The 25,620-nt window shown below is 28.3% G+C and overlaps 1 protein-coding gene across 4 annotated transcripts in view; it reads left to right on the top strand.

Annotated features, from left to right (window-relative positions):
• The window catches only part of LOC111674594 (homeotic protein proboscipedia), an 88,820-nt gene extending 71,858 nt beyond the window's left edge, over positions 1–16,962 (top strand). For 3 of the 4 annotated variants that reach the window (XM_046950122.1, XM_046950125.1, XM_046950121.1), the window contains 5 exons: positions 6,786–6,943; positions 7,217–7,331; positions 8,625–8,756; positions 8,827–10,131; positions 14,415–16,962. In XM_046950122.1, coding sequence (XP_046806078.1) covers positions 6,786–6,943; positions 7,217–7,331; positions 8,625–8,756; positions 8,827–10,131; positions 14,415–14,689 — 1,985 coding nt within the window. In that variant the 3' untranslated portion in view covers positions 14,690–16,962. The remainder of the gene's footprint in view (positions 1–6,785; positions 6,944–7,216; positions 7,332–8,624; positions 8,757–8,826; positions 10,132–14,414) is intronic. The other variant, XM_046950124.1, reaches the window with a different exon arrangement.
• Positions 16,963–25,620: the final 8,658 nt, after the last annotated feature.

Here is a 25,620-nt window from a genome sequence, read left to right as displayed (position 1 = left end):
TGAAATTTTCAGAGGTTGTCTCGGTTTTTTGCTCATATCTCCGTTATTTATGGACCGATTTTGCTGATTTTAAATAGCGTTCTTGCCGGTCGTATGTCTGATAGAATTATGGAAGATTCGGATCTCGCAGATATCTGGGGTCTTCTAAAAACTGATTTCAACAAACATACAGACAGACAGACAGACAGACGGACATGGCTTAATCATCTCCGCTACCTATAAGGATCCAGAATATATATACTTTATAGGGTCGGAAAATTATATTATAGAAATTACAAACGGAATGACAAACTTATATATACCCTTCTCACGAAGGTGAAGGGTATAAAACAAGACGCTTTTAAGCGTTTTCGATATACACATGCATGTGTGTATTATGATTAAGTTTATAACATTATTGTTCAATTCACAATCAAGTTGTATAATGTATCTACTAAAGTGTAGTAACAGTGATTGTGAACAGATTTTTGTAGCAAGTCATAAGTTTATGTTCACAATAAAAAAAACAATCAATACAAACATTGTCAAAGGTAAAAAAAATAATATTAAACTAATTAAACGAGCAAAATAAACCAAATTAATTTATTTTTATTTAAAATTCTATTATTTTCATTATTCCACATTTTAAAGTAATAAATAAACAGTTTTTAATAAAATTTTATTTTTGTTTTGGTATACAGCTGTTTGTTTGTAATTTCTGTGTTACCACATTAATGCCAAAATCGATTGAATTTTTTTATTTATATGCTGAAATAAATAATTGACAACACTGAATTTTCTTACGACATTCGAAAAACATATGAAAAATTGTCGTAAGAGTTGTATAGAACTTTTGCATAGAAAATACCAACAACATTGTTATGACTATTATAGCAGCTGCTGACATACAACGCATACAACGCTACAACATCGATTGTGAATTGAACATATGTTTTTATTTCGAAAGTATGAATTGCCTCCAGAATTGCCTTTCTAAGGCCCATTTTTAGGTTTTTATATGCTGATAACTCGTTTCTAGATATTGTAATTGTACTTTCGTAAATTGATATCATAAAGCAAATAGAGATCTATAAGCCCACTTATCATCCCATGTGCATATAATAACGAGAAGCAAATTATCGTCATTACGAAATCCTAACTTTAGCTATTGCCTAGTATTTAGTGTGCTGATCCCGAGATGACAATTTTCCCTATTTTGATATTTAAGATTATATACTTATGTCTTAATTATCTAATTTTATGCAGAAGTTGCGAATATTAAGTTTCTGTTTCTCTAAATAAATGATAAATGATAAAAAAAAGTTATTATTTCGTCATATGAAATTTTGATTAATTATGATGCACCGTATCAAAATACATGTTTCTGCTAAATTTTACACTCTTACAATTTAAATCATCGTCCCTGTCAAAGAAATTCTAAAATTATTATGTTCCAAAATTACCTTCAAACTCATGAAAATTTTAAAATTCTTTTGAATTTTTAACTTCCAAACTGTGAAATGAAATGTTGGCATCAAATGAAACAAAAAAGGACATTTTTAGCGAATACTTAAAATTTAGAGATTATTTTATCAGTTTTAGATTTTTTTGGTTTATTTATCACTTTAGACGGGTTTTTGCTACTCCTGAAAAAAAATTTTAAATGTGACTTAGGGCTCTTTGGATTTCATATGACGATTTAATGGATTTTAATATATGTATGTATATTTGAAAGTTTTATCTGTCTACCCTACACTATTTTAGTGGGAACGCAAAATAATATAAGTCTGCTAATTCTACCCGAGCCCCCATACAAAGTCCATTTTTAGAAAATGGCTGGAACGTACTTATTCCCTTATAAACGATGAAGTCGACATAATTTTTTTCTTCATAACGCAAATATAATTGGGATCGGCCCATATTTGAGCGTAGTCCACATAAGTATTAAACCCCTTTTAGAAAATAATGTTTCATCATAAAAATTCAATGTAAATGATTTCTTAAAACCGAAGTAAAATTTTATATCATCATATCTCTTGCAAGGTATCGTAAGGTTCGCAAAACTCGACTATTGTTTTTTTATTTGTTTTATAAAGTTGTAAATCATAGACATATAAATTTGGAACCATCAACTTTTAATATTATCTATTATATTTATATTTAGAAGATGTTGTTTCGTACATTCCCTAGAGTAGAGTAGTGGTACTAATATTTAAACTAAAATTTGTAAAAGCATTAAATATTTTGATAAATTAAGCCCCGTATTTATAAAGATATTAATTGATTATTTTAAGGTTATTCAACAATAAACCTTCATTAACTTTATTAAACGTTTATGAATACGGGAACTAAATTTTAAAGGAATAAACATCTTAATTTAATATGACTAAACACTACAAACTTTAAACCTTCAACTGCTTCAAAGTATTTATAGATAATTATCTTAATAATTATCTATAAAAAAGGCCGACAAAAATAAAAACAAAGTGAAGAAATATTTTGCATTTGTTGCAAAATTTACGCTTATTTTAATTTTACAACAAGTATGTACTTACACTTGACCACTTGTGACAAACCTTTAATTTGCAACCAAAAAAGGTAAAACATTTCACAAAAGAACATCATAACTCATAACATTTCCACACATATAAAAGTATGTTTGGGTAAAAACAAAGATACAGCTACGAAGTATGGTCATCCTAAGGGATACTTTTAGCAATGTTACAGGGAGGATGTTAGAATGTTTAACAAACTATTGCCACACTTATTTATAAGGACACATTGCAAGTACACAAGTGCTTTTAAGTGTTAACAAGTAAATTATAATGTTAAATATTTGTTTGGTTGGTTTATACCATAAGAGAGAGATAAAGTTTGTGTGTCCTTAGCCACAAAAAGGATACTGTTGTGGAAATAATGAAAAACAACCAACCACTAACCAACCCATAAATAATCATAAAGTCAACCTTAAAAGTTTAAATCAATTTTCCTGAAAGTAACGGAAATATAAAACCATTAGATTGCAATTCGTTTGGAAAATTTTACCAACTCAAACTATTAGAATCATCATACTCTTATATACATGGCTAGTAAATATACTACCAGAATCAATAGTAAAATGTTCTTGGAAATGAACTTGCATTGCATTACATTCAATCGAATTTTCTTTCTTTACATATGGAAATATTGTTTTGTATCTGTAGCTATTCCAACTTAGGAAAGAAAAAAAGTTAAAACATTTCAAAGTTTAGATAAGTTTGAATTCGGATATTCCGGTATTTTTTCTATGATGTTAACGTCGATGATGGTGATGATGTTGGTAGTGACAATATTTCCATCCATATATTCAGTAGATTATTTGCTTTTCACATGTACAGAGATGATGTTGTTGACAAAACAACTCTGCCATAACCTAAATATTCCATGCATGGAGTACAAGCTGCTGTATATATCTTGTATTATATTTGAATGCATATCACCACATACATACAACTGTTTCTGCTTGCGTCTGATTGCATTTTACATTTTCAATACTTACATACATACATATGTACATTGCTGTTGCATGTTGATGATTTCCTTGTTGTTTCACATTCAAAATAGGAAAATGATTCTAAACATCTTTTGTGGGCAAACTCATGCATTTTCATTTTTACATTTTGCAACAACAAGCAAAGAAAATGCAAGATAAAATTGTATTGAATATCAAATTCTATAGAAAAGTTTTAAAACTTCATATTTAGAAACTAACATTCAGTAGATACATACATTTACATTTCAATGGAGTTTCCTACATTTCTCAATATTTCCTTGTTTTTGCCTGGTAATATGTTTATAGTTGTTTTATCTGTTCTAGTTTCTCATGTCGCTCTTTTACCAACTCCAAAGGAAATCATATTTTCTAATATTGTATTCGAATATTTACATATGGTCGTATTCATACTTAAATAAAATGTATTGTAAAATTAGTTTTAGGTTTTAAAAATTACAAAAAAGGATTCAAGCCATCTGGGAATGAATCACTCAATTCGGGCTTGAATCAATATGTGTAATTAAACTTGATTCAAGCACTTGATTAAATCCTTAATTGATTGAATTAAGCACATAAAGCCTTAAATTGACTACAAACCCAAAATAAGTTTGATTTAAACATGTTTTATATATTGTTATTTAAATGCAGTCTAATTTTTTTACAAACGTCAAATATCTGTTGGATGACATTTTACATAATGTGTCAACTATTTCATCTATATCTATATCAAATTGCGCAAATTCATTTTGCGCCAACCTTATTTTCCATCTTTGTGGCAACATTATTTGTACTTGGAGTTCACTATTTCACTTGTGCTCCCTCACATCCTCTTGAAATGAAATAAGACTAAAATTAAAAAATAACAATTGTAAGACCCTGCCGACTTCAAAATCCACTGAAATCGTATCGTCACAATACTTAACATTTTTCCATATTTTTCGATTCATTTGCACAAAAATAAAAACAAATGCAAACAACACATTATTTCTTACAATGTTGTTAGAAAAATGATCAGAAAATATCTAGCAACCGTGTCAAATTACAATTTTTGTCATGCAACATTGTCAGAAAAGCTTTTTCTGACAACGAAAATCGTAAGTTCACACTATTGTTAGAGTTTTCCTGAACATCTTTATGCTGTTCTGTGAATTCTTGTTTACAAGATTCTGTCAAAAATTTAAATTCCTTCAAAATTTCTTTAAATATAAATTACTATTTATTTTGCTGTCAAAATAAAACTACATACATCCTAAATATAATTCACATTTTCTATTTTCAAGGCCATTACATATTAAGCTTTGTTTTTAATTTTTGAAACAAAACTAGTTGTGTAAATGTAAATAAAACTGTTAGATCCCCAAATCGTTAATAATTCCAACAGAAAAGATTCCGTAAGTGATCCGTTTGCCTGCAGCTCTTTTCATTCATGTTAAAAAAATCAATAAATTATTTTACTATTCATAGAATATTTATAAAGTAAACATCTGTTTGCCTTCAATTAGTACGTTGCTGTTTTTTTACTGTATTTCTTTGTGGAGAATTAATTAAAAGTCTCCACCTAATGAAAATTTATTAAGTAATAAAAGACGATGTTTCGGACAGACATGAGAACAAACAGTAGCAGTCAAAGTTAAAGCTACAACGAAGCAACAGTGCCTAACGTGAGCCTGAAACAGCCAAATTCACAAATTTTCTTTTTGTTTTCAATGAAACTTGATTGATTGATTAGAATTTTTGTTTTTGGTTAATTACTTAATGTTTTAAACAACATCTTATCGAGCCGCCATGTAAAAGAAATTGTTTAAGGCGCGTTTGTCAGTGCCATTCGCTCGTTGGTAGAAAAAAGTTTATACAATTGATAGTAAAGAATTGATATTAGGGTATTTTAATGGATCAGAATTGTGTTTAATAAATAGATTTAAATAATAACTAAATATTTCATCAAAATCAGAAAGCTTAACGAGGCTAAAATTAAAGTTGTTTACATAAATTTATATTAAATTTTGTTTAATATTTTTAAAGATTAATATAGTTTTTTTTTTTAATTTGCAAGATTGTAGGTAAGATAAGGACTAACTTATGCTATGTATACACGGTTGTTAGATCTTACAACGTTGACAGTAAAATGCGCAGAAAACAGCTAATAATACTGTCAACTTACAAATTTTGTCTTGCAATATTTTCGGTAATGCTTTTTCTGACAACGTTGCAAAAGAAAAATTAAAAGTTCAGACGATTATTAGACATTTTCTGAACGTTTTACTGACAACGTTGTAAGATCTGACAACCGTGTATCACGGCTTTTACACATGTATTTTAGAATATTATTTGCCAGCAGATCTTTAATAATTATTTCAATCAAATCAAGAACTGTTGATAACAAACGTATTTCTTATGAATACTTTACAAAAATAAAGTTATGGGTAAATGAATGTTTTTAATTTTTTTAATTTGTATTTTGCATCCGATTCGATGCAGATTTTATGTGCAATAATAAATAAGTAAGATCTTACACAATCACAAGAGCCACCCTAATATTACATTAAAATCACATGATTCTTTTCAATTGTAAAAAAAATAAGCTTGGTTGCATTAAAACCATTTTCAGTTTATGAATGACTTTGTTTATAAACTGTGCGTCTGTTGTAAACATTTTGTCTGAATTTTACCAGGGATAAGTGTTCACTGAAATATTATTATTTCGCCTTGTGTATCCAAAAATTAGTTATGCATAGTGACATACTGATGGATTGCTTGAACAAAACTTAAAACATGAAATCAAGAACCTAAAAGAACATTAACGTAAAATTTAAAAAATTATTAAATTTATTCCTAAAGTTTAGCGGAATTTTCCGTGAAATCAAATGTAATCAAGAAGTTAATTATTTTTATTTTAAATGTAAATTTTTAATAGTTAACAAAAAAATAAAATGAATGCAATATTTCTTAACAACGCCACCCCATAAACACCACAACTTCAACCAAAACTTGAATGCCACCTTTTAGTGTTTAAAGTGGCAGCAGACCAACCGATTTTATCATTAAATAGAAAGCCGTTTTTACAACTAAAGTTGCTTATTTCAAATGTTACATGTTGCAAAATTAAAATGTTAAGAAACTCAAGTTTAAAGCAAGATGTATTAGTTAAGCAAAAAATATCGTTTCGGCAGCAGGTTGTCTGTATTTATGTGTGTGTGTTTGTGTGAGAGTGAGTGTGTGTTGGTTCAAAATCTCATTTATTCATATATCAAGAAAATGCAATTTTCAATTGCAGCTGAATTCGTTCCAGAGAATGGCCTGCCACGACGTTTACGGACCGCATACACAAATACCCAACTGTTGGAATTGGAAAAGGAATTTCATTTCAATAAATATTTATGCCGGCCAAGAAGAATTGAAATTGCAGCCAGTTTAGATTTAACTGAACGGCAGGTGAGTTATTTTTATTGTTTTTTTCTTTCAATTTTTATACTTTTTACATTCTTTAAAGTGTTTATTTAATAATGGTTTCCATTTGCTTAATGAAGAAACTCAAAAAAGGGAAAATAAGAAAACTAATTTTGCACAAATGGCAACTACTTTTTAATTGCCAGCAAGTTCTGTTTCTTCCAGTTTTAGTTTTTAATTAACGTCCTTTTTCTGTTACTTGGTTAAAATTGCTCATTTTCATAAATTTTGTTTTCTGTGTGTGTATTTGTTTTTCAGGTAAAAGTTTGGTTTCAGAATCGCCGCATGAAACATAAACGTCAAACTCTTTCGAAAACCGACGATGAAGACAACAAGGACAGTCTAAAAGGTGATGATGATCAGTCTGATAGTAGTAAGTGTACAACGATTTATTTCTTTAAATTGTATTTTTGTAGTGAATAATCCAAAAAATAATCAAATACAATTAATAAAAAAATCTAGTTACGATTCTAGTTTAGGTTGATATTGAGTTAGATTTTAATCCCGATCCTCATAAAATGGTTGAAAGATTTTTGTTCTTACAAAACTTGTTTATGATTAATTTAAGCTAACTATGAGCGATAATAGAAGGACATGGCTAAATCGTCTCAGAATCTAATAAGGACCCAGAATCAAAATTCCGCCTTTTTTATCACTTGGTTCCCGCTTTTATTCAAAAGCCTCCTGGTCATGTTACGTATATATGTATAAATTAAGAATGCCACTCTCTTCTTTGCTAATATTGACTGAATAAGTTCTAATTCTAGGTTCTATTCCTAGTATTTCCAAAAAAATATTCGAGCTTAGCATAAAAAACAAAACAACAAAAATATCCTATAGTTTAGCTATGTACTTGCATCCGAAACAAAACGTGAAAAATTTCACAAATAATTATAATTTTTATCTATTTATATGGTAGTTGTATTTAGTTTGCCTGTTTAGGTGAGAGATATTATTATGGATTCTAAGCAATCAATGTTGATCAAAACTATCGTACCATTAAATGCACCTCCGATTATCTCTAGAGCGCATTTATTTTAAAATTAATATTTGTTAACAAATATCATAGAAAAATTAACTATATGTTTTTTAACCATAACAAATATTCGAATTCATAATGTTTTAATTCAAATACATCATGAGTAATACTCTTAACAAATGATTAGTTATTTTAGACTATATATTTGACTCTTGTGATTACTTCATAAAATTTTAGTTAAAAAAACAATTTCTATAAAAAAAACAAAAAAATCAAGAAATATACCACTAAACTTAAAGTTACCACCTTTAATTTAACAAATTTATTTGAAAGTAAAAAAAGAGCAAAATTAAACTGAAGCGTATCAATCACTGTCAGTACAAAAAAAGTATCTTTGATGTTTCTTGTTTTTATTTGGTATCGTTTGAAAACATATAAATATATACAATGATACCCTTTCAAACACCCTATACAACAATAAATCGTTTAATTTAGATTCATCTTCAGCATCTCTTACATTAAATACTTGTTTCGCTTTTGTTAGGGTATCATAAAGTTAACTTCAACCCATGTAATTATAATGGAATGCTTTTTGAAGGATCTAATTTATAAAAATAATTTTAAACTACATATGTACATATAAAAAATATTCCAATTAATTATTTATTGTGTGTACTTTCCCGACAGATTCCAATTCAAAGAAATCATGTCAAGGCTGCGAACTGCCATCCGACGACATACCAGATTCAACTTCAAATTCCAGAGGTCATAATAATAATACACCAAGTGCTACGAATAACAATGCCAGCGCTGGTAGCTGTAAGTTATTATTATTTTTAAATAAAAACGGTTGATATTTAAATAAATATTTATTTTTATATTTTTACAGTAACACCCAATTCTACATTAGAATCCGGCATATCTTCCAATCTTTGTGGCAGTAATGCAGTGTCCGGTTCTAATATGGTTAGTGCTGACTCTAGCGTTGCTTCCAGTGGCAGTTTAGATGATGAAATTGAAGAAGGTCCCATCAATAAAGTCAAAAAGAAAGATGATCAACACATTAAAAAGGAAGCAATTGTTTCAACTTCCACCAAGATCTCACAATTTAGTGGCTACGATACGTCCATTTCAATTGGCATTGGTTCGGGCTATAGACGTGACTCGGATACATCTTCCCAACACAGTCAAGCAACGGGCAATAGTAGTAGCGGTGCCGGTGGTAAACGTCGTTATCAGAATTCGAATGCAGCTGCTAATAGCAACAACATAGCGGACGGTGGTGGTAATTCTTCGTTTTATCCCAGTTACTATAACAATAAACAACCACAACAGCAATTGCAGTCACCACAACAACAACTACAACAGCAGCAGCAACATCCACCACAAACACCTTCACAAGAGTACTATGGGAAATATGATATTGAATTCGCCGCAGCTGGTTCACCACAGCATATTGCCCATAGGCTACAACAGCAACAACAGCAATTACAAAACTCAACAATGCCAGTACCGAATGGTGAATATCTAAGTCCCAAACCAGACTTTTTAGCAGTTTCACAAAGTTCACCGCACCTCAAGTCAGGGAACGAAGTGGCAACGAAACTACACCATGGTCCCAATGTTTTCCATCATCCACCAGCACCAACTTCTACCACAGCTCAGCAACTACAACAACCTTTCTATAATCACCATACTGGTGAGGCATTGCAATACAATGCCTATAACCACCACACTCACCATGGTGGTAACTATGTTGGTCCTCCACTAAGTCAACAACAGCAACAACAAATACCGGGAGAATTTGATGCCAGCGGCAATTTCTATGATCCCAAAACTCAAGGTCCCAATGGAGCTTATTATGACCAAATAAATTTCCAACAGCCAGCAGAATTCCATCACCATCATCAGCAGCAACAACAACAACAGCAGCAACAGCATAGTATGCCTCATATAAATTCAGCCACTGCTACAGCTTTGGGCATACACATGGAAGCGGCACCACCACCGCCACCATCGTTGCCAACTGGCGCACATAACCAAATCCAACAACCATTCTATAATAATCATCATCATCACCACCACCATCATCATCACGGCCAACATCATGGTGTAGAACAGCAGTATAACCCCCACACTTATAATCAACACGGGCATTTTACTCACCATCAGCAACATCAACAACCTATGAGTGGTAAGTATACTAACGTTTTACCGAATAATTGCAGGCACAAACCATTTATTTTCAAAATATACAAAAAAATTTAAAAATTTAATTTTAAAAAATTTTTTAAAAATTGTGGGGTGGCCCCCGACACACCGAATAAATTTTGAAAATTTTAAAAAAATCTAATCTTTCCGAATGTAAAATAAAAAAAAACGTCAAAAAATTGTGCGAAAAAAAAGTTTCCACGTTGTGGAAATAATCGATAAATGTGGAGACTTGGTCGCACAAAATTACAGTTTTTGGAGATTTTGGAGATGACAACTAAACAAACAGTGCAACTTCGACACACAGGCAAACATCATACACTACACACACATACATCACACACTAAAAACTTTTAGTTCGGATTATTTATTTATTAATTAATTAATTAAATAATTAATTAATTAATTTTGTACATTATTTACATTATGTACTATGATTTAAAAAATTATTTTATTAAAAACAGTACAACTGCGACAGTCCGAACATGCGCTATTTCGGTCATATTAATAATTCTGACGCATCAAAATTTCGGACAGCTTAAAATGTACCATGTATTTATTTTATTACTTTAACTCTGCTCCAAACAATTGTCTAAAGTTGTAGCAGTAACATTTGTTTTGTTTTATAATCATACGTTTTTAAAACTATTGTTGCTACTCAAAAGAAAATTAAAATACTAAGTAAAACGTGGTTTTTTGATAGGAAAATAATTAAAAATATGTACATAAAATATTTTTTAAATGTATTTTATAAAAATTAATTCTTTTTTAATAAAAATAGCTCAAAACACAAAATTCCGAATCTTATATACCCACCTTCAAACCATATCTGTGTCGAATTTAATCGCTGTATTTTTAATTCTGTCATGAGCTTTAAAGTTATTTCTCGAAGTTCCTCGTATTTTTAAGCGAGTAATGTAGCATTGAAGTAATTTTCCTAAGGGGGCCTGATATGGAGGGTAAGGTCAATTATGGACCGATTCCCATAAAATTTGTTAGAGATATCGGTTAGTACTCGGCGTACTCGTATTGTTAAGCGAGTTTTGTTCGTTATTTAAGGTAGTCAATAGAAAAAATTAGCTTGTTCGTTAAATGCGATGTTCGTAGAATTGAATGGTCGTTAAATCGGAAAACTACTGTAATATTAACTTATTCATTACATAAACAATTACATACAAAATTTGATACATAATCTTTCAATAAAAATTTTTATTTTTTATGCTTTTAAAATTTAGGTAGCATTGATTCCAAAATTTAAGTAGCATTGCTGCCTAGAACAACCACTGGCCAATCTATCACAAATGGGTGTGTTCTTGACGAAAGACAAAAACAAGTTCCCCAATTTCAAAGGAACACATTCCATTGTAGTATCGATGGAACAGTGAAATACACCCCATGTTGCAACGGTGCTCCAGTGAATCAATAGAGTTGGATACCCTTAAAATATTTAAAGGATAATAAGGCAATTTCGATATAAAAAATTAGTTTAGATTTCTAGAACAAGTATAAATCAATAAAATATAATTATGAAATGTTTAAACAATAACATTAAAAAATATAAAATAGAGTAATAGATGAAATGATCCAAAGAATTATTAGAAAAAACGCACTGAGTGCTCTTTCAAAATCTTTAACTGCCTAAGGGAGGCGACTTGTATCCAAGGAAAACTATTGGACTCCTGATTTATCTTTTTCAAAGTCTAAATACGAACTAGGAGGAACACTACGTTTAAATTTAGACCTCTAAACAGACCTTAGGTTGCTTGGAACCAATGTAAAGTGAACTGTCGTGTAGTACAGGAAAAATACCTAATTTAGATATTTTAAAATAGAGGTGATTATAATACTATATAATATTTTTCACCTAATACATACACTTATATATATTTAGAACCCAAATCAAGAATAACTATTCAGATCCAAATACGTCTACTGTATCTTATTCATAAAATAAAGAATTTAAAATATGAAGTTGAAAATTAAGATTTTAGCATTTAATAGTTCTATAGTGGTATATGGTGATGTCCCCATACTTAGAGTGGCTAGGATGGTACTTAATGTTAGATTTATTGAATATTTTATTGATAGATTTCATGTTAAGTCAAATATTAATAAATTCTGATAGGTATATAGGATATTATATCGGTTAAGAAATGTCCAAATTTTGTCGTTCCACTACTAAGATATCAAAAAAATGTTATTCTTATGTAGGAGTAATAAAAATATTAAATTTTATAAAATAATGCAGCAATATTAAAAAAATTAACAAAAAACCTCAAAAAGCAAAATACTTTATTGACCCAAAAAATTAACAATACGTTCACATTTTATCAAAAATCTCGTTAATTAATATAACGATTTTGCTTTTTATGGAAGAAAATTAAAATATAAGATATTCTTTAAAAAATACAACAAACAAATCGCTTTATTTTGCTAAAAATAATTGTTCAAATAAAGTTTTTTCTCAAAATTTATAAAATTGTACATAGGCAAATTACTTAATTGATTCACTGTATATAGATGGAACAAGAGTATCTGCCAAGCGTTTATGTGTTTAAAAACAACATTGAGTCTTACGGGCGTTATAATCGACTCTGTTAAAACGATCCCGTTCAGAGATTTTTATCAAGTCGCGATTAAGCGATTCATTCATATTGTTCTTATTATTTATATCCAAGTATAAAACGAACTACTTTTTCTGTCCATCAAATACAATTTCATACAATTTTTCTTTTTTATAACTAACTTCAAAATTATATGTTGAAATCATAAGAAAATATTTAGCATTGTTGAAAAAAAACTTAGGGGGTTATTTTGTTGTTGTAGCAGCGACACGTATAAAGTCGGTGTGGCTGGGTTGAAAATCCTTGTTCGTTGAACTTTGAGTCATTCCGGTGCGAAGAACCGATTGTCACTTAATTTTTCATATAAAATGTATTTTGTATTTTCAAAAATTTGTATGAAAATATTTTCAACGCAAAATTTGTGGGTTAAATTTAAAATAAATATCAAGAAATAAAATCGATGGTGTTTTTTTTAAAGAATATTAAATCAATTTAGAAATCATATTCTTAACATTTCGTTAAATTACACTTAATTTTTGGAACTACAAAAACTTCACCTGTTTTCCCAGCAAAAACATTTTGCAGTTGTTCAAGAAGAAGGGATATGTTCATGATTTCTTTTGTACGTATTTTTGTTAATGTATTTTAAATACATGCCAAAATTCTTACAAATTTGTCATAAGTGAAGTTATAAAAAATTGCACCCAATTCACTTGTGTAAATTTTTAACAATATCACACTTAAACAATTATTTAAATATTAAAAATTAATTCATAATACTTTCAATAATGCATTTTAAAATAAAAATAGTACACCAATGAAAATTCACCGAATAAGCACTCATTTTAATGACGTGCTATAATTCCAAATACGAACCCATTCTCGCCAATGACACGTTAATGTTAAAATCATGCATGTTTCCCCTAAATATGAACCAGTTCATTATCAGTTGAACCTATACATTTACTACTTTTTTTACACGTCTTTTTTTTTTTTTTTGCTGGGTTATTACGAACTTCGCTCATAACGAACTACTTTGACTGGTCCGCGGAGTTCGTTATAAACGTCTTGACTGTCATATAATTTATTGCTACTATTTGGAGTATTCAACTGCTACATTAAAACTAAAATACTAATGACTGTATTACTGCTATCAAAATTTGTATTTTTTGCTACATTTATTACTACTGCTGCTAGTTTTTGATCATTTTTAATTACAAAAGTAGTTATTTTTCGTTACTTTAGCTACTTGTATTCTAGTTATTTTAAGTTCGGATTATCAAGTTGTCAAGTTGACAAAGTAGTGAAAATTATTAAAATAATCTAAGGTTATGTATTTTGTGCATGCATATTATGTACTATGATTTATTAAAAAAAATTATTTTAAAAACAGTACAACTTCGACAGTCCGAATATGAATACTTGTTTTCTAGTTATTTAAACACTGGTTATAAGTTCGGATTATCAAGTTGTCAAGTTGACAAAGTAGTGAAAATTATCAAAATAATCTAAGGTTATGTATTTTGTGCATGCATATTATGTACTATGATTTATTAAAAAAAAAATTATTTTAAAAACAGTACAACTTCGACAGTCCGAATATGCGCCCGTCCGGTCACTTCAATAATTCGGACGCTTCTTCGAACAACTTACAATTTTTAAAATTTATTAAATATTAATATGTCTTTTGTAAAATTTTCAGATAATCATGTAGTCCCTCCCATGTCTGGTGATGTTCTCTTAGACACCGATCCACCACCACACATTCAAATACCAACCGGTGGTCCCAACAATAACTTTGTTAATCCTGCCAATGTTCAACCGCCCACAATGCCCGCCCATAATGCAAATTTTCCACAAACTGGACCTGGTGGTAATCTTAATGGTTTAGTTGATAATTCCAATAGTTCATCGGATTTTAATTTTTTAAGTAATTTAGCAAATGATTTTGTACCCGAATATTATCAATTAAGTTAGTTAATGTAAATTTCAGAAATAATTTTATAAAAAAATTGTTTTAAATTAAGTAGCTACAACAAAGTTTAATGTGGTGTATTTTCAAATTGCAAATTTTAACTTAATTAATTATTGTAAATAATTTTTGTTATGTTTGTAAAATTACAATAGAAAACAGTTCTTAAAATTTGTACTTTTAAAATAATTATAAGGGGAGCTATAAACATATTTAAATGATTTCTTGAATATTATTCTAAATATAAACGTATTTCTAAAAAGAATAAAGATGTTTAAAATTTTCTTCCATAAACACAGTCTAATCTATAGAATATTGATAAAAGTATTGATAAAACTAAGATTTTTTTAATAAAAGTTTACTAATTTTAAAAATACAAAATAATTTTTTTAAGCAATTATATTTTCAAACTTAAACAGCAATATTATCACCGACAGCTATTTCCGAATAGTTTTTATATGTTTTTATTCCAAAAGATTTGTTATAGCCAGGAAAACCAAAATATGTTAATGTATGTTTTAAACCATAAAAATAATTTTGTCATCGATTTTTGCCCATTTTACTCATTAAAGCAAAATTGTCCATTTTTTGTGCTTAACATTTTCATGTTTGTGTATTTTTAAAAGCATTTATTTATCCCATAAAGCATATTTTGGTTTATGGGATAGAATATTTTAAAAGGAGGACGTGTCTACATGAAATCCAAAGAAATACACCTATACCAATTTAGAGCCATTCATGTAGCTACGGATACCTTCGGGCATTTAATATATTGTTCCGCTTAATCAAGATCAGCGTTACAAAGTTTCCGACATATACTGTGTGTTGTATGCAATCAGGTAGTTCCGATGATTGTGTATGGCCTTATAACACATTGATGAGGAGTACTATAACCAATGTTGGCTAGTTCGCCCAAAGTTATGAGCCGTTCGGCTGTAAGTACCTCCGCATATCTTATTTATGTTTCGGTAGTAGTTTGATATTATACTTTTTGTCTAAAGAAGTCAACAAGATTTTTTAAGCATAAGCATAGTTGGACTCAATTTCATCATCTAGCACCGATGATGTTGATCCTATTCTCTATGTGGTAAGGTTAACTCCTGAGTAGTTAACTCAGTATGCTACCGGTATCTTTTTGCATAGGAAAAATATGTCTTTCATTGAAAAATATAGATTTCAGATACACAAGTATTTTAGATCCTTTCTATTAAGAAGTATTACGACATCGTCTGCATAGCAGGCAAGTCTGTGTCCTTCCTCGGTTACGGTCCTTAAAATACATTTATCGTAGTATCCCAGAGTAAATGGAACAAACAGTGTTGCCATATATGAAAATTTATATTCATTTTAAAATTTTTTTTGAGGTGGTGTGAAAATTTTTATACAAAAAAAAAAGATTTTTAAAAAATTGGAAACTTAAGGTTTTTTTACTCCATCAAGAATTAATTTTCTCAATAATATTGTTTAAATTTCAGAATTTAATAATCAAATACATTTATATTTGTCCAAAGATAAGATTATACAATGGGAGTCAGAAGGCTGAAATAAAATTATAGATTTAACAAATGATTGTATATAAAATTTAACACAATACAGCCCGAATTTCCTTCCGAATGACAAAACCAGAGCGAAGGAAATCCTTTCAATTTAACTTATAGTTTCATAGTAATATTTGCAAATCTGAAAAGCATTTTAGCTTTTATTTAACTATTTACAGTTAGGATTTAATTTATATACATTTTTTGTATAAACTTATATGGCAACACTGCGTACAAATCGCAGTTTATCGATCTGTTTCTTAGCATCGGTCAACATAAAACTGATATAAGGATTGAATAAGAATGTTAGTGTGTACATTATTGAAGGAGTTAAATTAACATTAAAAATGACAATGCATTCTTAAGTTCGAAATCTAATTAAAAAATTCGGAGAATTTTGTCAAATAAAAAAACTGTTCATGAAAATTGAAATTTTCGTATCGAAATTATTGTTTGTTTTTCGTAATATATCAATAAAAAATATTAAATGCTACCGGAAAATAGTTATTAGATTCATTTTCTTTCGGCAGCTTAATATACATCAAATTTAGTAGACTTTTTTGTTTAAAAAATTTCTTTAGCCTGTGCAATTCTTTTAAAATGCTTTTACTATGTTTAATTTTGGAAATTATATTTTTTATAAATACCCCTTATTTTTCTATCAAATTTGTTTGTTAAACATTAAAAAATTTATTGAAAAAATCGGCCTTACATTTTTCTTTTCAAAGTGTTAACTTCCGCACATTTAAGTGCAATACAATACAATTTTTTTCTTAAATTTATATAAAATTAATTCTATTCTTGTAATATTGTATAATTGTAGTTATGAAAATATTAAATAATAATATTAAATTATGCAAATGTTCTTTTTCTTGTAAAATATTAAAATTTTTTGCTAAAACTATTTTACATAATTATTAAAAAAATAACAGCAAACAAACCTAAATCTATCACTTTAAAAATAAATTCTAATTAAATGTAACAATAAAACAAAATAAAAAATAAAAATGATATATAATAAAATTTATAATATTACAATAATAACTAAGTAAATATTTTCTAATTTAAGTTCTAATTATTGATTTAAAGAAATATCATCACCCAACAATAAAATACTGTGAATAAAGAAATATTAGTTTTTTTTAAAGCAACATTTTGTAAACAATTTTAAGAAGAAACTACATTTCAATGAAACAATAACAGAAAATGGTTAAAACCCTTAAATAAGACATGTCCCTTAGTCCAAATGTAAACTGACAGCTTCAAGATGGATCGTTTTAATGTCAACACTTCGACATCCTGCTGTTTTGTTCTTCTTTAGTTTTCTAAACATCCCACAGATTGTACATATTACATATATGGTTTTGTGCCAGTATGTGTTCCAACAACTGTTGTGTTAGTAAAGAGCATATTTTCTTAGGAAATTGTATTTAATGTTGTAGTACTTTCCGATGTAAAAATATAGTATGTATTAGATTGGTTAAAGGCATATAAATTAAGTGAAGTTGTAATCAAACATTATTACATGAACTATTAGTTGTAAAATTAATATTAGAGAATAAAAAGTTATTATACCCTACACCACTTTAGTGGGGAGAGTATATTGGGTTTGTGCTGATGTTTGTAACATGCAAAAATATTCGTCATATACCCACCTTAAAGTATACCAATCGGCTTAGAATCGTTTTCTGATATACCTGTATAGCAATAAAACTAAGTTTTATACAAGCCTTGATGATCTTGCCAAATTTCATAAAGATCGGGCCTCATTTGACCTTAGCTTCTATACAAAGTCCCCTTCAGAAAATTACTTCAATGTCCAAAATTTACTTATAAGCACAAATATCGCGATGAAATTTAGCACAAATAAATATAATATAAATATATTCTCAAAACATTATCGGACTTGCTTAATGCATCGGAACAACGAATTATTATAAAGAATAAATAATTGAATGTTTATGAATAAGATCCTAAGTTCTTACAATTTGATATTATAAACGCATTAATTAGTCTTGTAAAAAGACTGTTGTCAAACAGCTGGTCTTCTTGTAAAATTTTCAATTGAGTAAGAAATCATGGAATACTTTTTAAAAATAAAGTACAACAAGTAAATGTTGACAATAATCAGACAATAATATTTCAGATTTCATCACTATTCTGGTACATATTTAAAAACAGTTATAATCATTAGAGTAATTTTTCGGCTGTACTTTTTATGGGGGCTATGATCAAATAAGGACCTATACTCATAAAATTTAGTGTATCGATTTACGTTCATTAGAGTTTTTTCTATATGAGCGTTACAATAATTATTTGAAGGAGATGTTATATGGATCTAGGATCAAATAAGGTCCCATGAATGCCATTCTTTACTATATAATTTTAGAATACAAAATTTACTTCGTCTGAAAGACACAGCAAAACATTTGTGTTAAATTCTATCAAATTATCTTTTACGTAAGAAAATGTGCTAAGAAAAGCAAAAAAAATGAAAAAAAAAGCGTACTAAGTCCTTAAAAACCGCAATTTGTTTTCAACAGCATTATTTTTAAATTGTTTCGCAACCGATATAAAAAAAGGGGAAAACTAAGAAAAAGAAAACTAAAATATGAAATACAAGATAAGTTATAAAGTTTTTGGCTTCTCCCGTAAAATTTACAAACAAGGACATGTTAAGTTTGCCTACTAAGCTAACGAAATGTTATTTTCAATCTCACTTATGTGGATAAATAGATAGTTATAGTAGTAGTTTTCTTTACAGTTGGTCAACGATATTTTCGTAAATATTGTATACTTTAAATTTTAGTTTTGTTTTACATTATATATTTCCTGTTATAATTAAAATTTTTCGAAATCAAATCGTTCGTATAATATTTGGATCTAAAATAACAAATAACATTTATATTCCAATGCAAAATTCTTGTTTTATTATGCCTTTAAAAAATTTTAAACATGTCCCAAAGGATTTAATGGTTTTAAAATCTCTTCTGTTATTTAATGCACTCAAAGTACTGATAGTTGGTGGAGAAGAGTGCCATTAGATATTTGGATGTACATATTTCGTATTTTCTCGTAAAATTCTAAAAGCCATTGTAATTTGTAATGTAAACTGTCAACATGAAAGCAAATGCTCAACATGAATCACATCACACCATGCGGGCAGCAGGCAACGAAAGCATTGAGATTGTTAATACGATGGCCAGCTGAGAATAAAAGAGGATGGTGTCACTCTCATACGCTCACATTCTGCATCAAACAGTATCACACTTTTAGGAAGAGTATTTTTGACAGAAGCGGTGAAAATTTAAGATTGATCACCGAACAGAGAATTCAACTGGAACAGCAAACAACAATTGGACAACGTAAACGTGTTAAAACCTAAATAATGTCAAAAAATATTTTAACATTTTATTTTCGAAATGGGTTTTGCTAGTGTTTGATTTTTTCTTTCTTTTTGTTAATATTTCCATGGAAGGGAAATCCCTAGAGTATGGATGTGTTGAAAATTGCTGCTGAGTATAGATAATTTCATTAAAATTTGAAATTATTTTGTGGAAAAAATTAATAATTTAATATGAAGAATGTGTTATTGTGAAAATAATATATTGAAATTCTTATCAAGGGAACTTTTTTTAAAAAAGGTAAGAAAAAAACATAAGGTGTTTGCTGCGAAATTTAAGATAGTTAAATAAAAATGCCTACATATGTAGCTTTTTCTTACAATTATTAATAGGATATTTAAAGTAACCAATTATATCATGTGTATCAGAGAAATATTATCGATTAAAGGATAGTAATTAATTTGTATCACAAAATATGTGCCTAAAGTGCAATGTTCGTCTATCCGGAATTTTTGAAATGGTCGAAAGTTTTCTGATGGGACCTTTATTTTGAACACAAAAAATCAACAAAAACAAACAGAAATCAGGGAAAATGAAGTGACAAATATTGAAAAAATTTTATTTTTGAGCATGTCATTAAACGACTATAAAGCCTTTAAAAGATATTGCTACTTCTGAAGTCATTATCAAAAGTTCTCTTCTTTTTTTCGAAGTTAATCGGAAGTAAAATTGCATTATTATAGAATACAACTAATTTGACTTAAATAATATTAACATTAATGTTAAAATTTGTGTCTTACTTAATATCCAAAAGTACTAACCTTGGTTTCATCCAAATCGAAACTTCCCATTTATATATTTAGTTTGAAAAAAAATTGTAGAAACAAATATTTCCACGAAATTTCATTGAAATCAGGCTACGGTTTCAACTTACTCCAATATTGACAACCGAGATTAATTTGATTTCAATATTAAAGTGTATGATATTATTTTTACTTTTTTGAAAATTTCAATATTACTAAAAATACAATTTATAGCTAAATATTGTTTCATAAAAATTTCTAAAATTATAGATATACAGACATTGGGCCATGTTATGGGCCATGGAGCTATTTTTACATAAAGCTTATAACAATTTACAAGCTTATGTTAACAGCTGGGAAAAAATAATGTTCTATAGCTCAAAAACAACTAATGCGTATAGAATTTAATTGTCAATTAAAAGTAGTAACATCTGATGTCGTAAAAACTTGGATCAACAATATCTTGCTCAGCGAACATGGATTTAATGATGACATTTAGCTCATTAATTAAAACCGTAAGAAGAATGAATATGCGTATATATATATATAGATCTTAAAAGTATATATTTTATAAAATCAAAAAATATAAATAAATAAGTATAAAATTAAATTCTAAACCGATTCAAAAAGTGTGTGTTTACTTAAAACTTAATAGTATTAATTTATCATAATAATTTGTTTAAACTTACTCCCTTAGCTAATTTTGATGAATTTGAGTTTAAATAAATAACAATGTATGGTCTTAATTTTACTTTCAATGAAATTCGACCTTGACTAATATGTAGACACAGACCATTTAAATACTTTTCATAAAAATAATTTTAATCATTAAATTTATTGCGTTTTTATTACAGGAAATTTGTAGTTTGTGTTAACAAGAGCAATAAAATGGTTTATGGGGGCATCATCTTATTAACGGGCTACCAACTACAGCTACTTGAAAGTCAAATTACCGACAAATTACGATTAATCAAAAGTAGAATATAGTACGTACGTAAAAAATAGGCTCAAAAATTATTATGGTGAGGTGTTTTAACGTGAAGCGATATATCTTTAAAACTTTTTTAGTATTTTTTAATAAAAGATAAAAAATTTAACTTGAACATAAATTTCGTAATAAAATTTCTTAAAATTTGTGTATAAAATGCTAACATAAGGGTTAAATACTAACGTTGCCAATCACAGGTTATTTATCTAACCATCATTTGTACAAAAACTAGAAAATGTAGGTATTTAAGAATTGTTTATTGTTGATAAGGTTTTTACTATATCGATTTTGTTTGGTTGGGTCTTGTTTTATTTATTAGTGTCTAAAACGGACAATGACATCTAACTATGAAAATTATTTTCAGATGTGATAAAAAATGTTATCAAAATACAAAAAATTTATATTAAAATTCTTAATTCACAGTATCCAGTAAAATATTTTCAAATTTTAGTAATGAGTTTTGTAGGTAATGTACTTATTTCATACATTACTTGGTAATGAGTTGTCGTTATCAGTAACATAAATTAATTTTTTTTGAATAGAATTTGTAGTCAATTGTCTATAACGATAAAATTTTATCAATCTTAAGATTATATTTCAATTACAATAATTACTTGGCAGCTAAACTATTATTGATGCCTGTTAAAATTGTCTAAACAAGGATTTTAGGTAGGATTACATAGTTTCTTATATTTAATAGAAGTGTCCCACTTTTTTAAATTTGTTTTTTCCAGTAAAGAAATAATGTAAATCAGACGACTATATATAAATTTAAAATCTTTTAAACTGTTAAAAATCATTGGACCATGAAATTTAAACATAATAAAAAACCGGTCACCCATGTTTTTCTGTATTACAAAAATATCAACCGGTTTTTTTTTTGAAATGTCTACTATTCGACCTATACGAAACCCGGTTTTTGGAAAATGTCGAATAATCGTTCACCCTAGTACTTTCGCAAAAATTTTATGTGAAATAATATGCGGATAACTAACTCTGAAACAGCTTTCACATATAATTTTTTTGGAAATTTTGAAGAAACATTCAAAATTCTCCTACAATCGCTACATATTGTGAGAAACGTTTTCGCTAACCTTACGAAAAGAGCACTAAAAATTTGTAGTTTTCATTACCCTAAAATTAAGATTCTTGGTAAAATTTTATAAAAGAAAGTTTTTTGTGTTCAAACATTTTTTCGACCTGGGGATTTATGAACATGGTCTGTAGAAAAAAGCGCTATTTTTGAACGAACATTCATTTAGAACAATTAGATATCAAAATAGGTATGGGGGTCCGCGAACGAACATTCATTTAGAACAATTAGATATCAAAATAGGTATGGTGGTCCGAAAATTAAATACACAAATTACTAGAGGGATCCCAAGGTATAAAATGATGGGAACGGTGGTACCAGTGTTGCCACAACAAAAACAAATTCCAACAAAAAATTCGAATAACAAATAACCAAATTTAGAAAAAAGTTTATTTATTTCATACACAGGAAAAAATAATACATAACTGGAATGAATTTTGTAATAAATTGTATAAATCGAACATGCCTTTTTTCCCAAACCATTTTCATTCAAAATATTAAAAGTTCATAAATACATTTTATGACGGAACATGACATGACGGAATTTTTTGGTATTTTTACTTTTTTTCTGCAATATTCATGAACAAATTGCCACAAAGTCTGTTATCTACTAATCTGTTTCCATATTTAGTAGATAGCAATCCTTTATTAGCGTATTTTGTACAATTTAGGAACTTATTTTTAAATATTATTAACTTTATCAATGAAAGCAGTTCATAGTATTTATGCTGATACTATTTTTCTGTGTCTTTACATGTAAATTTGAACTTTAAAGTAAAATATTCATTTTCTGAAATGGAATTTGTATAGGTGGTTGAGTCAGTTATGTGCCGATATTAATCAAATTTCTTCGGGATTTTTTATATTGAAAGCGACAGAAGCTTTCACATCCGAGTTCCCAATAAGAATTCAGTACATGAGTCATACTGAACTGATGGTGTTAAAATGTTTTCATTGACGGCAGGAGTGGAAGAGTGGAAGGAGGCTTCTATTTTGAAAGATTTGGAATCAAATCGTCCTTTAGGCTACCTAATTATTGTAGTATCTTATAGGCAGATATCTGCTTATAGGAGTCGCCAATCGGCTGAGGTATTATCAAATATCGGATGATACGATCAAAAATCTAGAGGGTGTCTTTACGACGTCCAGGAATATGAGTCCCTGAATATAAGTAGTAATTGTTAGGGAAACTGTATAGCTGATAAACTTGGCAGAAATGGTATTTTTGGTCCCCAAAATGATTTTTAGTGGATTTAAAATACATATTATTTTCGCATTTTATTGAAATATGTTTTAAAATTATCGTACTCTTTTGCTTATACAGAAAATTTATTGAAAAATAGTTTGGCGTATATTCCTCTTTTAATGCACTAAAATCCGTTTAGTGGAGCAGGAATAGTCTGTCAATAATTTTGATTATTTTTCTCGCGATAAATCTAAATTACTGAAATTGTACCGAAATCGAAAGTTTTAATAATTAGTAGGGTAATAAAAAAGTGGTCAACAAGTCTTTTATTTATGCATGTATGTATATTTTTAAAAAATAGTTATGTATATTACATAAATTCGAATAAAATATTTTTAAACACAAATATAGTTACAAAAATACTTTCAAACAAAAATCCAAAAATAACCATTCACAGATTTTATTAAAGTGATCAATGAAAAACTTATTTAATTAAGCTAATTAAACATCTCAAGATCAATGAAATATTTGAACGACTTTCCCAATCTTTGTTCTAAATAAAATCGACAATTAAACCAATAATTGTTGTTGGTCCTTGATATCAAGTTCAAATATAAAGTAATTTTTTATTTCTGTTATTTGCTCGTAATCTTGTGAAATTAATTTAATTGTAACAAATAAAAGTGTTCAAGTAAAATCATTTTACGCACTTGTTAAGTTGTATTGAAGGTGAAAAAGAAACAGTAGCAAGTCTGTCTATCTGTAGTTATGTCTCTTAACCCTTTCACACAAAGTACTTTATTTACTTGCACACAATAATCAAATATGTATGAACGTATGTACATATGTACTGAGTAGTTACAAGTCTGCCAGTCAGACAGTTTACCAATAAACTCAGTAGCCAAGAAAAATAAATCTTTTACGTTGTACCAGTTTGTATACATAGTTTTGAATTAAGCTTTAAAAATGATTTCATTAAATTGAATTGTTAAAAATAGACTTTTATTGAAGTTTATTGTGACTCTCTAAAAATATTATAAAACCCTCAAAGCTAATAATAATAACATAAACAAGTTAAAAATATATACATATATAAAAAACTATATCACTTAGTCAGTTCTCCAAAACCAAATTGTATTATACAGACATTTAGTCATTTAAAGAATGTGTTTGCGTAGATTTTATTCACACCAAACATTTTTTATATTTGTATATAATAGCAGTAATATATTATCACATACTCTAGTTAATTTTTTAATTGGTTTAATAATCAATTTACAGTGATTCCCAATAGTTTGTACTGGTATGTCACAAAATCATTTGTATTGGAAATCCAAATCGTACCGCTTCGTTGGTAAATTTCCAAAATACATTTATTAACAGTTGCCAACAAAATCTAAAGCCACCTTGACGTACATACATATATCTATCGGATTTCTTGGACAATGTTTCGAATTGGTCTAAATACGAACCTTAATTTACCCATCACACCAGGTTTTCGAGATATGTATCTTAACATCGAATTTGACTATATCAGCCTTTGTCGCTATTTCAACGACTATTCAGATTTTATTTATAAAAAAATATTTATTTAAAATGTCATTGTTTATCTCAATTCTTATATATTTATGATATTTTTTCAAATAAATAATTCAGTATATTTGATTTTTTTTTAAATTTTTACATTGAGAATCTCTGACTAATAAATTTTGAGTCTAGCAGATACAAATATTTTTTCACACAAATGAAAAGTTTAGAGACGTGGACAATAAACGGTAATATTTTTTGAAAACACATTGTTAATGTTTTAAAAAAATGAAATAGTTTTTTTTCGTTTCATTATTTTATTAACCACAAATAGTTTCACGATTGTGCGCAAATGATAGACGAAGGTCAATTAAAACGGGGAGTAACATGCTAAAGTCCAGACGAGAAAGGTAGACACTTAAACGGAATATTGTGTAGCAGCAGTTGGTCACAAAAA

This window comes from Lucilia cuprina, chromosome 4 (genome assembly GCF_022045245.1).
Source record: "Lucilia cuprina isolate Lc7/37 chromosome 4, ASM2204524v1, whole genome shotgun sequence".
Classification (NCBI taxonomy): Eukaryota; Metazoa; Arthropoda; class Insecta; order Diptera; family Calliphoridae; genus Lucilia; species Lucilia cuprina.
This window is presented reverse-complemented; position numbering and strand designations above follow the sequence as displayed.